Source organism: Cygnus olor, chromosome 3 (genome assembly GCF_009769625.2).
Source record: "Cygnus olor isolate bCygOlo1 chromosome 3, bCygOlo1.pri.v2, whole genome shotgun sequence".
NCBI lineage: Eukaryota > Metazoa > Chordata > Aves > Anseriformes > Anatidae > Cygnus > Cygnus olor.
Window position 1 is genome coordinate 53,042,970 of NC_049171.1, and position 19,071 is coordinate 53,062,040.

Genomic DNA, 19,071 nt, shown 5'->3' on the forward strand with positions numbered 1-19,071 from the left:
TGTTTGTTTGCTTGTTTGTTTTTTCCTTTGATTACAGAACAAAGATTTGGTTTCCTAGCCAGAACTAGTTCATAATTACAGCAAAATAATGGCAAGGATCTGATCTTCCTACCCATGCCTGGGTTCTTATTCTCTTGACTTTATAATTTAGATGTCTTAATATTCTTAGTGAATGCCTGGTTAACAGGGTTTACTGACAACAGCACTGTTCTGCGCCTTGCTGCTCCACACCTGGTTGTCAACTCACTGAATGGTTTTTGCTTTTTTGTGTCAATGATTAAATGGTCATAATGCTTCTTTTCTTCTCCCATTTTCTCCCCCACCACTTTTATTGTGTAACATTTGAATTAAGTCTTTTTATATCTTAGCATCACAAGTCCCTACATAGCTCAAGTATTAAAATGTTAGAAGATTTGTTTGCCGTTTCAAAAGAGCACTTCAATTCAACACATTTGTACTTTTTCTTAATACCCGCACAAAGTAAATATAGAAGTAACTTTTCATTTGTATAAAAGGAGTCTGAGGCCAGTTTAAACTCGTGTAATCACTCAATAGAACATATCTCAGAATGAAGAAGGAAGTAGTTTCAACTGATGATCCAGCCAGTTGGGGAGAAAAAGCACTGCTACATGACTGAGTTCTGCCTTTAATTACATTGGATAGTGAAGTGCCTAATGGATATTGACTACTCAAAAGAATACTTAGAATGAAAACAGAATTTAAATGTTAAGTGTAGTAAACAAATGTATAAAATCGGCCTGTCCACAGACAGTCCCCAGAGAAAGAAAAGAGCCAGTATATGTGCCTTGGCAATCTACTGAAATTGATGGTCAGGCTTGTTTGCAATGAACTGCTTAAGTGCTCTGACCTATAAGGCACTAGGAAAGTGGTTTACTTACCTTATAGTGTGAAGTTGTTGTTTTTCAAATGAAAAATATGTCCTAGCATAGAAACTATTAGTTTCCTCCATTTTTTTAATACAAAATGAAGAGGAACCACAGGATTATAAGTTTCCAACACTGACATTTCTCTGTACAGTCTTATGCTTACTTTCAGTTATTATTATAAAATAGTCCTTTTTAAGTGTCTTGAACAAGAACTCCTAGAATTGTCTTTGGAGAGTGAGTTGAGCATGGATAAATAAACAGAAATATACTTCAACTGCTTGAAGAAGGCAATTCACACCACTATCATGGGACTTGAATTTTCAACACCTTGCAGAATAAATACTGAGAATAAATATTGAAGCCCCTCAAGTCCTCACTGTTTTGTTGGCAGGGGTAGAAAAGGAGGAGCAGTGTTTAGGGAACTAGTGAAAAATGGTTACAGAACTGGGGGCCGTGTGTAATTTAGGTGCTGTTCTATTTTGTATGTAATTTGAAGTCACAGCTGTCTGCAGCCAGACGAGGCAGTCCCACCAGACTTTTCTGTCCCCACCTTTGCTCTCAGGATGAACAACACTCCAGACACATGAGCACAATAGCAGCTGAAGGGAAGCAGCAGAATTATACTGGTGGGACATGCAACAATATCTTTAGCAGTAAAGCCTCCATCCATCAATCATTTTCATTTCAAGTTAATAACTGGATATTGTTGACTTAAAGAAATGCAAGTAGCAAAGTACCATAATAATGGGCTTTGAACCCTTGGAGCCAAATAACAGTTACCTCAAATTACTTGAAATTAGTTTGGGGTTTCAATATAAAGGAAAAGTTGTTCAGAGATCTCTTAAATATACCACAGATTACGTTATGAAGATTAATTCTCACATCCTAAAGGAAATAAATACTGTTTTGGAAAAAGTAGTGATGAGTCAAGTGGAAAGTAAAGGTGAAGTGCTCTTAATTTCTACTGAATACAAAAGTGCAGACATATTAGCAGAATTCCTCCTGTTATAGAAAATAGTTAACTTTTGCATGGTAAAGCTTTAACAAAACTGTATGTGTTTTGAAGGTGCTGGTGAACATGGGGGCTGAAAAAGGAAATACGGGGGGAGTGAAGTAATACAAATCCATAAAAACAGAAAACAAGAAAAGGGTCTGGATGAACTGCAGAAAACAAAAAAATGTTGTAACAAAAACACTTGTGTCAACCCCTGTCATGGTTTTGGTTGGGATAGAGTATGTTTTCTTCGTAGAGGCTCCTATGATGCTGTGTTTTGGATTTTTGATGAAAATAGCAGTGATACCAGAGGGATGTTTCAGTCGCTGCAGAGCAGTACTCACACAGAGCCAAGGCCTCTCCTGCTCCTGGTGCTGCCCGGCCAGCGAGGAGGCTGGGGGTGCCCCAGGAGCTGGGAGGGGACACGGCCAGGACAGCTGGCCCAGGCTGCCCACAGGGATGTCCCACACCGTGTGGCGCCGAGCTCAGCGACAGCAGCTGGGGGAAAGGAGGAGGCAGGGGGGACGTTGGGGTGATGGCGTTTGTCTTCCCAAGGAGCCTTGCCGTGGGGTGAGCCCTGCTCTCCTGGAGGTGGCTGAACCCCTGCCTGCTGATGGGAAGCAGTGAATGGATTCTTTGTTCTGCTGTGCTTGTGCTCAGCTTTTGCTGAGCTGTCTTGGTCTCAACTCACGGGTTCTGGCTCTTTTACCTTTCTGATTCTCTCCCCCCATCCCACCTGGGGGGAGCGAGTGAGTGGCTGTGTGGTGATGATCTGCCTGCTGGGGTTAAACCACAACAACCACATATGCATCCTCTAACCTTTTCTTTTTAATACTGCCTTCTACTTTATTATAATAAAAAATGCAGAGAGAAAAACATAATGAAGACATCCTATTAAATGAGATGCATCTTACCAACAACATACCATTTCTAAATGAAAACTCAATGAATATGAAAGCAAAGCCCAAGAGGCTTAGGTTCATACTTAATTGTGAAAAAAAATCAAATTAAATGAGAACCTCAGCATTTCCCAAGTCAAGCACACTTCTGAAGACAATTACAATGAAAGTATTGAGTTACATACCTCAGCAATCATTTGCAGCCCAAAGGAGAAAGCCAAAAAAGGTCATGAATTGGTAAAGCAGCAGCAGCATTCAAAAGCTTAAATATGGTTCAGTTACCAAAAATCTACAAAGATTTTCAAATTATGACTCTGCAAATTGAATATTATTTCCACCTTAGCACATGAAAACAGAGTCTGGAAGTTAGCCAAAGACAGAGATTGAAGGAATCAATTTGAAAGTGAATGGTAAGAGTTAAATGCAATACCTGTATTATAAACTTGGAGATTTCATATGGAAATGAGTAATTCCTTGTTTCCAAAAGTGACTTGGAAAGAAGGTAGAAATATTTAGGAAGTATTTTAGGACTGATGCCTGTGCATCTACATGGTCCACGTGCTACTCCGAAGAAAAACGTGTGAAATTGGCAAATGAATGAATTCATCTAGGAATAGCTGTATAGAAGAACTTGCAAGATTCAGTAACCCAGGCCAGGGACATGGAAGAGACTTGCTTGAGTCTGAAGAAACTCCTGACAATGTAGCAAGAATTTTTATTTGGTTTAGGAGAAGAAAACCTGATGTTTTGATTAACTAGATTGAAGTTCTTAGTCCAGTTGTGCCTCCTGCCAGCCGAATCAGTGAATGCTGCAGATAGTTTTAAAGTCTCAAAAAGACCTTGTGTTTCCTAAAATAAAATCAGGGAACTGGGTCAACAGGCAGACATAACATCAGTCAGAAGACTTCACTTACACATTTTCGATCTAAGCAGTAGGGTATTTTAGTCACTGTTAGAAAGTCTTCAAAAATCGTCTTCTTTTTGACTAAACTCCCCCTTTCCACTAAACTGGAAGCTTTCAGACCCACGGCCTAGGGTAGACAAATGGTACATCTAACCTCTGAGGCTTTTGTATGGTACGGTATAGAAAATTATTAATTAAGCTGAAGTACAGGGTTAGCACTATGAAGACTGTAAGATGGGTAAGACATGCTTATGAGGATAAAGGAAAAGCAGTGTGCCAGGAGAAACAGTCTGCTAAAAGGAGCTTACTGATGGAGTTCCCAAAGAGTTGGTCTTATGTAGTGACTGTAGTAATAGTTTGGCACCTTCAACAGGAAGGAGGATTGAAATATCAGACAAGAACTGGATGACATTGAGGAATGCTATGAAGCATGAACTTCAAGGTTATGTCAGTGGCAACAGATGGGAGGAATTTGAATGCATTTGTGGTGTAGTTGTTTCCAAATGGGTCAGTCCAGGTATTTCTAGTAATGATGGGGAAATGCTAATGCCATAGGACAGCACTGCTTACTAGGACAGCACTTTGCTAGCTGTAGCTATGGAGGTTTTTGGTCAGCCCAAGAGGGCCAGCAGACCTCTTTCTCTTGTATTGTCTAAAGCCTTGGCAGACTAAGCATGTATCCTCCAAAAACAAACTGGATATACAAATCTTAAAAAATGTTTGTCATATGTAGCATAGCTTTGATTCCTGACAAACTGAAATAGGACATATTCAACATATACAAATTAATATATAAATACACAAGGAAGAAAGGAAAATTATTTGAGCTAAAGACCAATGTCAACATAAGAACATATGGATAGAAACTGAGAAGGTATAAATGTGGAATAGAAATTAGAAAGGGATTTTTGGCTATAGCAGCAGGGAGGTTCAAGAACAGACTCCAGATAAATTAGGAGGACAGGACAAAAGCCCTAATAGTGCTTACAGGAGGACAGGGCATATTGTCCAGATAGAATATATGACCTAGCTGCACACAGCCATGGGGGATTGGATTGGATGGCTTAGGACACACTTTCCATGCTGATTCCCTAGTATGCCTGTTTGGTGAGTTGACTCAGTTGAGAGCTTTTGGAGCTCCTGAAGTTTTGCCTCGTGCTGCCTGCAGCAAACACAGCAGACCACGCAGCACCCTGATGAGAAATAGCAGTATCACACTCTCTCCAGACAGCTTACATAGTTACTCGTGTTAAAGGTAATCGCAGCTGCATATACCTTGCTTCTCAGGGCAGGAATGCTCCCTGCTTGTATGGCTGAGATAAAAGAATGCCGTTCTGGGAGAGCATGACTACATGAATATATTGATAGACTCAGCAGAAAAAATATAGACAAAGGATCCAAGCTGAATAAATTATTGTAACCTCTGTTTTGAACACAATTAGCCTCATATACATTTATACAGAATCAAGTACAGCAGACTGCTGCTACTTTATTAAATATTTACACACAAAAATGAAAAGACGTGGCAACTGATGGCTGATAAAACAAATCTTTCAAATATTGAAAGGTTATAGTGGGGATGGTGAATTACTTTTATTTTTATAAGTATTTCTGTTGTGCTCCTCCTTTTAATATTAAGATGACTTAAAAGGAGCCTTACCACTGATTTTCTGCACAGACTGATTAAATTTGTCATGGTCTGATGGTCTACTATGCATATGGAATGAACATAGTAACCCCTTTCCTATGTGGGCCTGCTTATTCTTGTAAGAGTGGGCTCCCCCCCTCCCAGCTTATCTTAAAATATTCTTGCCAAGTGATTGATATAAAATAACCAGAGCTGAAGCCTCTTTTTACCACAGTAAAGATGCTGACAGGAAATTAGAACACTATAATATAACTGTTTTTACTTCACATTAAAATGTCTTTCCTATATAGATAAGAAAGGATTAAAACATTGCAGGACTCATTCTACCTTGCACTTTTTAATTAGATAGACTGCTGGTACTGCAGGGGTACTGAACACAGGCTTATTTTTTCTCCACATCTAATGGTGGAGGCAACAAAGGGAAGCAGAAGAGAAAGTAGCATTCCCATATATCCCAGCATCCAGGAAAGCAAGAAAAGACGTTTCAGGCAAACGTTTTGCCCTAACAGGCATGTATTTAGGAAGGACATTCTACTATAACATTATTCTAATTATGCCATTTGAGAAGCATGAAATCATGCAGATTTGTGCAAAACAAGCATTTGCTTTACAGCTTCTGGCATCAACCTCTGAGGATTTTTCTAAATACGATCAGTTCTGACCATGAGTTTGTTTTATTCCGCAAATGGATTCCAGGAAAACTATGAAGTTTCCCAAATTTTACTGGACTTTGTGATGATAGTTTTCTGGTAACCATCTCCCCGTTTTCTCCTGTATAGACACCCTCAGCTTACAAAGAACTGATCAGCGCCAAGGTCAAGCTGGGATGCCAAGCCTAGGTCAGAGGGAGGCATGAGTCTGGCCATGGGCATAGTGGCGATGACCGAGGGGAAGAGCTTCTCAGCAGCTCCGAAGGATGGGGCCAGGCCTCTGCTGAGGCCTCTCATGGCCGGACACACGCACCCTGGCTGAGCTGACCCTGAGTGCAGGCAGACAAATCCCCAGGTGGGGGGAATGCACCCACAGCCCTGACAATCCGTATACAGAGGAGAAAAAATTCACACAACATTAAGGAAATATTTCCATTTCATCTGACTTAAGGCAAACTGAGGATGCACGCAGGCAGGAGGAAGAGAAAAATATGGCCTTTCTTCATCCTTGAAATGGCAGGGGCCAGTCTTCCTTTGGCTTCTTTGTTTCAACCAAATAGCAACAAGTCTGATGTCAGGTTTGTGCTGTTGTTGAAGCAAACCCAATGTCTCTTGCTTTGGATTATGGCTGGAATGAGCAACAGTGATGGGTTGAGACATGCCCTGCAACTCAAGCCTCCTTCACCCAGTGAAAAACTTCTCATTAGACTGCCAATGGACAGAAAAGAAAAAATATGTGCAGAAACTAGCTATAAATTTCATTTTGCATGAGTTCAGAGGGCAAGATTGGGCCTTAAGTCATCACTTAAGACTGTATCCTCACAGTTTGCCTTGGAAATAGATGGAGGTCATTGAAGTGTGACAATAATTTAATCTTGCTGCTAGTGGACAGACTCCTAGTCCAGGAGTTGGCATCATTACTGAAGCTAGCCAGCACCCCTTGTTACCTTTCTCAGCAGGGTAACCAACATCTCTGCTTGGACATTCAATTTTACGTAGTTTGAGAGCTGATAAGACATGCTAAACCTTATCTGAGCATTTTCAGTCCCCCTAGAGATCTGTAGATTAAAGAGCTGAGGGATCTAACATTACATATAAAGGCTCAAGTGTGGAAGGTCACAACGATCCTTCTTGGTGTTTGGTGCCATGTGGTTTTTATAAGATAGGAGTGGCAGCCCCAATTTCTGCTGATGACCAATATGTATCATCACCTGCCTAGAGCTTATTTCTGCAGTCCGCTTGGAAAGACGTCTGGAAATCCTGAGGAAATATTCTGCCCATAACTCTCACCTGGGATCAGTAATCAGACAAAGACAGAGAGCAGTGACAGGCTGAACCAGCAGGCTGTTGTCCTGATAAAGAGCAGGGTAAACCCTGAATCCCAAAGGGAGCATCCTTTCCTTCTCATTAGGAGTAAACAGAAACATCTCCCTTCCAGGACGGAGCAAAAATAGTCAGCCACAGTTTGAGTCACAGTCCCGGACTATGGCCAACTTAGTCAGATCTTTGTGAGGCTGAGCTGAGGCAATCATCAGAGAGAGCTATGAGCTATGACAAGGATACTGCCTCCCATTCCTATTAATAAAGTAATATATCTATAATATCCAGCTATGCAAGTGGAAGGACTGTGTGACTTCATAGCCCTCTGAGCATTCACCCTTCCTGGTACTCCTACTGACTGGAGAGTATGTGCATCCTGCAGTGCAACTGCTGCACTTGGCCACAGTGAACTTCATTTGCTATATTTGAGGTGAAAATAGAAAACTGTGTGAAAAGAAGCTCAGTCTCTCAATCGATTCATCAAACCAAGTGAAAATGTCTGTTTGCTATATAAAAGATAATGAGAGAAATTTGGTTTTAGCTCCCTTAGCTCAGCCCGCTCAGGTAGTCATGTGTGAAATTACCCGAGGGAAAAGACATAAGCCGGTGTGGGAACCCTCATTGGCCTTGGATTTGATTGGCTGTGCAGCATACATTACAAGCTGAATTGGTTTGGAAAACAGAAAAGTTCATCAGGCTGCACAGACCCACTGCTTGGAATAAAACATTGATGGGAAATACCAGTCTGGAGAGCATGGAGAATGACAACAGGAATATGGGACTAAATGAATTCCCCCGATACGGAAATTTTTGTCCCTCTTCATGAGCGCAGTTCTTAGGAGATGGCTTTTTAAGAAGGTTTAAAAGTAGAATTAATAGGCCTGATTTCTTTTTTTTCATTTTTGTCAAAATGTGGAGAATTTGTAGCCAAGATAAGGGAAAATGTAGTTATTTCATTTCATGGTTTATCAGTTAATATATGAAACTAGGTAATTCTAGGTTTTCATTTAGTCATACAACAAAAAAAATCCTTTTTAAGACTTACAAAGCACAGCTAGGTTGCCATAGTTAGGAGCTGGGAGTTGTGTTACCTGCCAAGAGATTCAGACTATGCTGCTGTTGTGAAATACAAATGGAATTAGAGTGCCACAGCTGAAAAATCTGCTCTCACAGACTATTTCCAGTTCAATGGACCGAGTGAAAGAGAATTTGCATTTTCATAACCATTTGTAATAACGGTCATGATCATTACCATGATAGCTTAGTGAAAAACCAAAATTAGCAAATCATTGAGTTCCTTTGTCAGCATGGGCTTTTCTGCAGACTCACATCTGTCTGTTTTTGTCGCTGTAGATGTTGTTTTGCCCTTGTGCCAATGGTAACATGGATGTGGACATCTGTGACAGTCAGAAATACCAGCCTGCAAATTCCCTGTGCAGAGGCAGACAGTGCAACAATTCCTAGTTGTTATACAAGGATTCTGATATCCCCTTTCTTCCTGCTTTCCTTCCTAAAATCATGGTCTGTATAATGAAGAATGCCTTACTCTCTCCTGAACTAGACTGGAATTTTCTGTCTTCTGAACAGTTTTTCTTTCTTTGTATTTTCCTCTACCGTCATTGTCTTATCACTATTCAAGATGATGCTCAGGTGCACTGTTTGCTCCCCATCAAGAAGTTCCTTTTGCACCAGTTTTTTAAACTGGGTTACTTTAAAGCACAAGAAATTCAAGTGGAAATACTAGTAGTGTTCTAGTCATAAAGGTTTACAGGTCTATGAAAGACAAGTTTTGCACAGAGAGACTAATTAGAAGTAGGAAATAGGAAATAGTGTGTGTGGGGAGGTAAATTTTGAAAGATTTAATAGTCCAGTCAGGATTTAAAAAGAAAAATAGGTTTTCAGGTGCCTTTATATTTTTCTTCTTCATTTTAGAAATTTTGTAACGCTTAACTTATTCCCCAAATGCCCAATTTTGAGTCACTTGGAACAAAGATACTATATATAAATGAAGTTTCAAATAATCCTTATAAAATCTATCCATAATTGCATCTAGCACTGTAGTTATATATATGTATTTTAAATCACTGCAGAAATGTTTGGGTTTTGTTCTTGCTTAATGTAAATGAATTTGTGCGTGGATAACAGAAAGCAGGACTGGTTTTACCATGTGTTTTCTGTGGTCAGCTAGAGCTTAGTGCTGCACTGGTTTTCTGGCAGGGTTGCACAGGGTTGCATTAGCACATCTCAGGGTGAGGAGCTAGGTCCCTGCTCCTGCAGCTATGCCATCCGATGCCATTAATTTTTCTGCTAAGCCTGGCTGAGTGAATGCATTCAACTACTGGTTCCCTAAGGAATATCTTTTAGATAAATACCAGAAACATCCCCTCACCCAGAATCAATGTGTTTTTTGATAGACTGAGTAACTCTTGATATACATGTTATCTTGTTGCATTTGTCTAGTTTTTGCTTTGTATGCTTTTCTTCAAATTGACAGACACCTAAAATGGATATGCTGAAACTTAACAGTCGTTTTGTACGAGCTTTTTTAACTGCAGGTACTAAATAATGTCTAGAGACAACATCTTTTTTGTCCTTCTAGTATTTAATTGTTGTAAATACCTTTGTGTGTTCCCTGTTGAATACATGTGACTGGGAAAGCATTTATAGACACCCTCTTAGAGCAGAGCAAAGCAGCCATGTTGAGACGTGCTGTGCTGATCGAACTATTTGATCTGACTATTCAGTAAGTTTTCATGTCAGTGATAAGATCTGAAATGTTATTGTAACTAAACAGTTTTTCTCTGGAAAAGGAGATCTGTCTTCCCTTCAGAGGATGATGTCCCTGTTTCCCTTCCTTATTTTGTAGCAAGTTAATCTCCCTTCTTTTGATTCAGGTGATCAGAAGCACTGTTCTTTACATGCATATTTCTTGCTTGGCAAAACTGGGCATTATGCAGCAACACAGGGAGTCCCTGGTTCCTGACTTTGTGGTGATCTCTGCTTCAGTCCAGGCTGAAAGCTAAATGCAATGTATCAGTGTGTTTAATTAATGTATTATACAAGCAAGTTAGCACGGAAAATGTTAATTGGTAAATGTCATTTACTTTTAAGATAAATTCCTGCTTGCAGAGAACTTACACATTGGTGCAGCCATGTGTGACTTACATGACTGTCAGAGGATTTCATCTAGCAGAATAATATGTAATATATATAAGCAGTCGAATATAAAAGTCTGTAGATTAAGGAGTTAGATTGATACTCTGGAATGCTGAATTCATTGCCTAACTCTGCCATATGCTCCTGTGTGATCTGGGGTTGTATAATTGTCTTTGTATGTCTCAGTTTCTCAGCTGGAAATTCTTATATGTCTTCTTATGTCTACCATCTTTGTTAAGATCCTAAGTGAAAGGACAGGATTTTTTCTGATTTTTTCTTTGTTGGTGTGTAGCTGAATCCTACTCTTCTAGGGACTATTGAATAGACATGTGATGTGGGACAGTTTGGTTCTTTACTTTGTAGAGTGAACAGGTAAAAAAAGAAACCAAGTGCTACTGTCTTTTTTAAATGGGTAAGAAACTGAGGGTCATCTAAAAATCATTTTCATTCACAAAAGAAATTCATATAAGGGAAAAAAAGCAATCCCAGGATGCAAGAGGTTGAACAGCTTGCTGGTATCCTGTGTAGCATGGAGGGAGGTGGAATTTGGAGAGACATACAAATCTGGATATTTTTAAAATATTTTTTCTTAGAGGAAATATTTTTCTGTAGAAAGTGGGAGATAAGTTAGAAACATGAAGCACAATCCCATTGTCAACTAACATTTTAGTCAAAGAAAGGAATTGCACACTATCCAAGAGCTTGCAGTTTGGTAGTGCAGTTATGCATAGGGTAGAAATGCAAAATGATCTCTCACTTCATTTCTTAGAAGCAGCTCTTCCTGCTGTTTTTAAATCTCTTTTTTTTTTCTTTTTTTTTTTTTTTTCTGTCTATTAATAGTGAGTCTCAGCAGATGAGGTTTGCAGGTCAAGATGGGAAAAAAAAACAACCTACGTGTAGCTGTAGCAGTAGAGTATGCCTGCTCGAAACACTATCTTCAATAAACCACAAAGATTTCAGCTGGAGAGTCTGAAGAACACAGTACAGTGACTAACAGATTTTGTATTTGATGAACTGTCTGCACCCTCCCGTCACGCTGCTGGGTTCACAGCCATTTTAACAGGAGGAAAATATCCATCGATTTCAGGGGACTTTGTGTCAGTCTGAAAGAGTATTGAAAAAGCACAGAGATTTTTCCTATGCCTACAGTATATATTCCTATATTAACCTTAGTAACAACCCTTCTACTTTAGAGTTGTGGGGAGCTGCTGCAGAAAGAAGCCTTAACTTGTTTCTAATCAAGAAAGGAAGGTAAAGACTGGTCTTGGTATAGGGCTGGCAGGATCCAGGTCTCTTTGCAATAGCTGTGCACAGATACCAAAGACAAATGATTCACAGGCCTTTGTTTAGCTTTCCCCCAGCTACATCCAAAGCCTTTCTCCCAGGCTGGAGAACTGCCACTGGGGGACACACTGCCATGGAGAGAATATTATCAGGCAAAAGAGCCCACTGGCAGGCAGCCGCAGGGAGGAGAATGAGAGGTATGGCCAAGAGGAGGGGGATATGGCAGAGCTGAAGCCATGGAATAAAGAGAAAGTGAATTGGTTTTGGCTGGGCAGCTCCCAGAGCAAGAATAAGGGCACATTTAGCTGTTGGAAGCCCCACGGATTCCTCGCAGCAGGACACAAGGCAATCACAAATCTGGCTGGCACTCTGGTTATATGGTAGAGCAAGCCAGCTGGCTGTCCTGGGTGAGAATTTCAGGCATAAGGTAGAAAGGAGGGACAATGGGAAACTAGGGAACTAGTTCCCAGTTTGGGAAACTAGACACAATTTGCTCTTCAGTTTTGCTTATGCTTAATTTAACCCACTGCTGCCTTGTGCTACCCAAGTTCATGAAGGGGAGGGGAAAGTGCTGAGAGAAAAATTAAACTGAAAAGGGGGGAAAAATCCACTGGAAAAATGCTTTGAAATGATTGACTTTGGTTTGATTGCCACATGGGGGAGATCTAAGCCTAACCCAGCCTTTTTAGAGCCATGTCACACGGGAGGAATCCTTCAGCAGACTCACTGTAACACTCAACAATGGGTTCACAGCTGATGGGACAGTGCGATGACTACCTCGTATCACACTGCCAGATGACACGTGAAGACCTGGTGACATTCCTGGAAAAAAACAATTAACAACTGATGAAAAGCAGCACTCTTCCTACACAGCAATCCTTCTGACATACTCTAAACTTTCCCCATTATGGTGCTTTCCCTCTAAAGCGTGCATACCAGCTGTAGGAAACAAAAACAGGTCCACATATGTCACCGTGTGTTATTTGTCCAAAGTTCTTGAAGATCATTCAGATTCTGTAAAAAAAAAAGCCAAATGCTTCCTCAGGTTCTGTACACAGGTTCTGCAGATCTATTAAACTGCACCAAATCAGCATCAGTACTAAGTTAACTTAAGTAAATTCAGTAAAATTCACTTTTACCACAATAATTATTTCTTTAAATATTAGAAGCAGAATTGTTGAAAAGCTTCTGCCAAGATAATACAGCCTGGTCAATCCACTTTGTGCCGCGCTGAAATGGTCCAAAGGAGACAAATTGGGCATCCATCATAGCACCATATAAGTTAGGATTAAAGAACGGATTTTCAGACACCTCTATGTAAAATAATAAAATGAAGCATGTCATGAAGCATGAAGCAGTTAATAACAGGTTGCAGCTAATTGTTGGTGTTGAAGTATGCAGAACACAGGCACTTTCTAAAGTCCCAGTGACTACAAATCTGTTCTATATTCCCACCAACAAGTTGGCTGGACAATTTGTCCATCACAGGTTCTCACACACAACATACAAGAAAGAATAACTTGTAATCTAGGATCAAGAGACAAGTCATATGGTCTTAAAGCCATTTTTGTGTCCCCCATGGCAGGAGACACATACAGTATCTAAAGCTCCTACTCACTTGTCTGTGCTTTTAAATCCCTGGCTTTACCTTTACCCATAAGGACTAACATATTGCCAAAAATAGTTATTTGTGTTATATTCCCAGTCCAGGCACACTGTGTCTGGACATGTCAGAAAATTCAGGCTGACCTCTGATCTAGTGGTGCTCTGTGCCAAAATATGCATGCTTAACCTTTCAGTTAGTCGCTTTCCACAAGTGCTGTCAAACCTCTTGAGGTCAACCCAGAGCATGTTTCACAGATGAATCTTGTCCTGTTCTAACTCACACTAAATCTTCTGTCATCTGCTTTCAGTTTACAAGCAAAAGAAGCTGCGGGTGGCCTTCTTAAGGACCTTTATTAAAGTAATTAAAAGAAAAAAAAAGTATATGCTTTAAATGTTATCTATATTATTTTATTGGTATTTTTATATTATGGGTGGCATAGTATACTTCACTAACATGGTTTAGCTGTAATTAACTTTGTATTTAGCTGCCACCTGACAGAAAACTCTGAAGATGATGGTACCCCACACTGGAGCTAGAGACACTTGCACTCACAGAGGTAGTTAACTTGGCTAAAAGCACAACAAACTCAAGTTAGGATCAGTGACCAGAGCCCAGCTTTCCCACGTCCCACCTAATACTCAATAGCCTGGGCCATGGGGAGGTACCAGCTATGGAAGACAGGGGACTTAATTGGAGCAAACCAACTTAAAAAAGAGATGTTCCCCCAAAAGTTTGCCATCCTGGTAACAGAAGGCTTGTTTTGTGATGTGCATGCCACAACAAGAATCTATGCCTACCTCTGTCCGTGGGTCTTCATGAGTTCAGGATGAGCGGTGCCATGTCTAATGACTGTACTCTTCTTTCTGCTTAGTTTTCAGGACTTTATTTGTTGTCATTCTTCACCATCCTTGTTGGGCTGGTGCTCTACTCCTCCACGTCCACCTACGTAGCCCAAGATCCTCGGGTGTACAAGCAATTTCGAAACCCTTCAGGACCTGTTGTAGACCTGCCAGCCACCGGCCAGCTGGAGCCTTCGGTAACATACACCAGCCTGGGGCAGGAGACAGAAGAGGAGCCTCACATTAGAGTTGCCTAAACCCAGGGCCGTTGATCACCTGCTGATGATTCAGTGGAGCTCATATATCCATTATCTCTGTATTGTACATAGAGAAAGGTATTTACCAGGTGCAGTTACACCGGTGAGCTGCAAGGTAGCAAATAAGGAAAGCTCATAAAAATAAAATTAATTGTTCCAGGGTGTTCATTGCAAGGAGATGCCAGTCCCTCGTTTATGATGTTAACAGCATGTTTGCCATACAAACTGCTGTATATGAATCAGTTAATGTCAAACTGCCTGGGAAAGCTATTCAATATATAAGCTGAAATTACGAGAAGAAATTAACCGAAGGGTGTTTTTGCACCCACTGAGAGATATTATGCCTAAGCCACACCAGTTGTGGACAAGCCACCTTTTTACAGCAAATACATGTGTGCAGTCACTGTTAATTTCTCTCTAAGATTTCTTTGTTTGCACAAAATAGATGGGTTACTCACGGTGGCAACCCCCTGACACATTTTTGCTAGCACCTTGGATTTGGTGAGGGAGACAATAAATTCATCTGTGCTATCTAGTTGCCCTTTCTAGGTAATCTGTTCCATGAATCCAGAGGAGGGACAACTTACAATATCCGTCTCTATTCTAGGAATAGGTATAAGGCGAGCATTTTAGCCTTTCTATATTTGCAGAAGTGAAGTACTCAAGCATTGACCTCTCTATGATCCATGGCAGATTTCCTAGCGGCTGAGGTTCTGCATCAGGTGACAGGGAGTTAATTTCTCTGTAGTCATGATTAACACAGATTTCTTACTTTTTAAATTTTAATCTGTAAAAAAAAAATACATTTTCTAGTTTCCTATGTATTGTACCTCTCCATGGTAAGATGACATATCTTGTGGATCAGGGCACTTATTTTAGATACTCAGTGCATCGAGGGCGCCTTCTGCCGTTCCAGTTTGCTTAGTCTCCTGTGGTTCATTATTCTAACAATAACTATTTAGAAATGTGACAGTTTTTCACCAAAACCCACAAATTGTAAAAATCGGGAAGATTATGTGAGGAATTCATGAATAGAAAGACTGGACCATCTGCTGGTATTGCTGCAGTAGCACAAAGACATTCATACTGGCAGGGTGTAGCCAATTATCTTTCGTTAACTACAAAACTAGCAGAATAATTCAGCAGTTTTCTTGTGTTTTTGGTGACATGTGAAAGTAGTAAGGGTGTGCTCTGCAACTGCACTTCTGCTCCAGGAGCCTTATCAGAAGGGGGGAAATCTTAGCTGCAGCCCTGAGAATCCATATCTGCCTGTACGTTCGCTCTTCTGAGAGCACAATAAAAGGAAATGGTTATTTCAACCTCCACCATCTATTTTTAATTTAAAATTAAGGAAAGGGAGATAGCCTTATACCTAACAGAGAGGAAAGGGATCCAGGAGAGCTTGGTTTTATTCACAGATTTGCCACATCTCTGCATCATCTTGGGCATGACTTACCTTCTGTGTGGCTGCATTTCCCAGTCTGTATATAAGGGAATAAAGATATTTGACCTACCTCACAGGGGTGCTATAGGACCAAGTTACTTTAGAATGTTTCAGGATCTTTAGAAGAAAGGAGTTTAAGAAGTACACAATGGTGCTGTAAAAGCATGTATATATTCATTGTATTTGAAAATGGGGTTTACAGCAGGACTGACGAATATTTTGCTTGTGGGCATATAAGATGAATTTGATTTGAATGTCATTCTGCTGAAGAAGTCTGTCTAAAGTGAAAATGTAGGTCTTCATGTTTGAAAAATACAACTTTCCTATTTCTCCTTAAAAAAGAAAAATCTGTACTCTGGAGATTAGAAAGGCCACAGTTCAACCAAGCAGGATGAATTTCTGCTGAGGTAATATCCATCTTTTATAGTTCTGTTCTGCTTTAATATAGAAGGGACTTCCCTGAAGCAGACTGGGAAAAGTATGTGTACAAATATATGTGAAGTGACAAATGCCAAAATGCTACTGAACAGAAGATGTATGTTGTATCTTACTCTTGCTGTGGGTGAGGAGAAGAGTCGATTTCTGTCCCATTGTGTTTAGGCTGCCTGCTAGGCTCCCACTGCAGCTGAGGGAAGGGTCTTGTTGAACCGTGCCCCAAAACATTCCAGAATCTTCTATTAAGATTGCCTGGTTTTAAAATCATAACAATTGTAGGTTGTTTTTTTTTTTCATTGCCTTCAGTTTTTTATTAATCTTATTTAGCATCCGTAGAATCATAGAATTATAGAATATCCTAAGTTGGAAGGGACGCACAAGGATCATCAAGTCCTGCTCCTTCAATCCTCCTTCATCTTCCCAAGCTTTTTCTTTTTTCTTTTAAAGCTCTGAGGATTCCCACAGAGAAACAACAGTACCTTTTCTGGAGGTGTTAAGGAAAGTCTAAATACTACATGCTTCACAGAAAACAAAACAAGACAAAAAACACCCCCACACAAGAATGATCACCTGATACTTCAGGGTGAGCTTTGCAGGGTGGAAACCCATGTGGAAGCGCATGGTTGGGTGAAGCCCTTGTGCACAGTGGGCCAGCAAACGTCCTTGGGTCAAGCCCAGGGAGGGCTTCCACCTGAGGCAGGTTTCATACCTTCCCCAGGAGCAGGGGCTTTGGTCACAATTACCACGGCTCTCTCAGGTGCTTGGAGGCACTCTGGTGGGCACCTGTCATCTAAGTCTTTTTGCTACCTTTTATACCAATTAAATACCTTTCTCTGAACATTAGTCCCCATGTTGGTCTTGAGACCTTTGAGGATGGTGTGTGTGTTTGTTCCATGTTTACAGTTCCTTCATTTTGCATTATGGTTTTGGTTTATTTCATTATTAGTATTTATTTTCAAGCCAAATGTTTGTAGTCCTTCCGCCTACCCCTCTTCATTTTTCTGACACTAACTTGTAGATGTTTGTTGGAGTCTCCTCAGAAAGAGCTGGGCAGAAGGCATGTCCTGGGCAGTTCACCAGACTGGGAGTTTTTACACACAAGAGTTTGCAAACCATGGGTGTCTGCGGCATGCCATCTAGAGCTGTTTTTATAGTCTATTTTAAAAGGCTCTGTTGTACGGAAATAAGTTGTGAATGTTTGGGTGTGCACTCTGCACCCAGCCACCATCCCCTGTGTTACTTGCACAGGGGGAGTTTCACGTGCAGAGTGGGGCTGCTTCACTTTCTGCATCTCCCATTAAGAAAGGTGTGAACTTCAATTAGCACCAGTGTGCTGAGCAATGGACCTCAAAGGAAGACAGTAGTATAGCTTTACAAGTAACTGTGTTGACTGAAAAGCTGAGGTCTAGTGAAGGAAAGCATTACTTCTGCCTGCTTGTCTCCTGCAGTTCAAGACCTCAGTACACACCAGCAGAGGTTCAGCTATCTAACTGGCAGCTACTCTCCGTGTTGCATTAGGGCATCACTAGTTTTGTGTAGATTCTTGCCTGAACAGACTGAAACCCTGATATACTGCTGGCACTGAGCAGCCCTTTGCAAGACCGATGTAATTTTCTGCTACTGGATGAAAACCTTCACTGGGAGACAGAACTTGTCCTTGTTCCACCTATAAACTTTCCAAACAACACAACAAAAGACCAAGCAATTGAAAATTTTGCACCACTGTGTCATATGAAAAAGTTTCAATGTATAGTGTAGAGATTGCTAACTTGTGCTATTAACATTTTGACAAGCGTGTAGTATTGTTTTCCTTTTTTTTTAAACCATTTAGTATTCCTAAGCTAGCTACAAATACAAATTTTACCCCATGGGTAGGATTTTACTGTTAAATGCCATAATAAAGCACACTAATCTTGACACCGCAGATGGGAACATGAACCAAAAACAAAACCAAGCAAACAGAATCCCAACCCCAAATCCTGCATCAAAAAGCTGAACAAACCTTTCTTCATTTTGATATTTGCATGCTCCTATATGGACTGGCTGTGGCAATGTAATGCCTGTATAATGTTTTCAAATAAAAAAAATAAATGCTTTATGAAAGCAGGGTTATTATTTTATTTGTCTGCTTCCTTACTGGTTTCTTAGCCTCAAATGATTTTTTCTGAAGTGTAAATCTTGACTGCAGGGTATAATTGGTGTGTTGTGGACTTCTTTCCCTTGAGAAGTAGTTAAGGTACAACTCCTTCCAAAGGTGTAATTCAGGTGCTAAACATGTGCCATCAGACATCCTTAGGTATCCTACCTGGCCCCCAGGTGCTGCTCCTGAAGGATACACGGTCTCCTCTGTCTCTGCCATGCTTCTATGGCTACCTCTAATATCCTGATATTAGTCACCCTCATTTAGACATAGAAGTGCTCCACTACTGTCCTCTTGAAATGGTTAATCATGCTAGAATTAATCTGGGGCAATGTACTTGTGTGTGTGATGCCGGAGAGCTGTGGTTACTGAACATCTGCAGCCACCTTGCCCAGCTCTCCCTCCTCAGCCTCTCTGCCCTGCACAGCACTGCTCCCTGGAGAGTCCTGGAACAGGGAAAGAAAGGATGGCGACAAAAAAGAGGGGGAAGAGGTGTGCCAGGAGGAGCAGAACTGGGGAAAGAAATAAAACAAGACTTCGGATCATTTGAAGTCTGTCTGGGAAGAAGGAAAAGGAAGAGCATGAGTATGTGAGAGCAAAGGATTTCG

The 19,071-nt window shown here is 40.7% G+C and overlaps 1 protein-coding gene across 1 annotated transcript in view; it reads left to right on the forward strand.

Annotated features, from left to right (window-relative positions):
- SLC35F1 (solute carrier family 35 member F1) overlaps window positions 1-18,438 on the forward strand; it is a 248,675-nt gene extending 230,237 nt beyond the window's left edge. Inside the window, exon 8 of the mRNA XM_040552702.1 lies at window positions 14,220-18,438. Within this exon, the coding sequence (XP_040408636.1) occupies window positions 14,220-14,444 (225 nt within the window). The 3' untranslated portion in view covers window positions 14,445-18,438. The remainder of the gene's footprint in view (window positions 1-14,219) is intronic.
- Window positions 18,439-19,071: the final 633 nt, after the last annotated feature.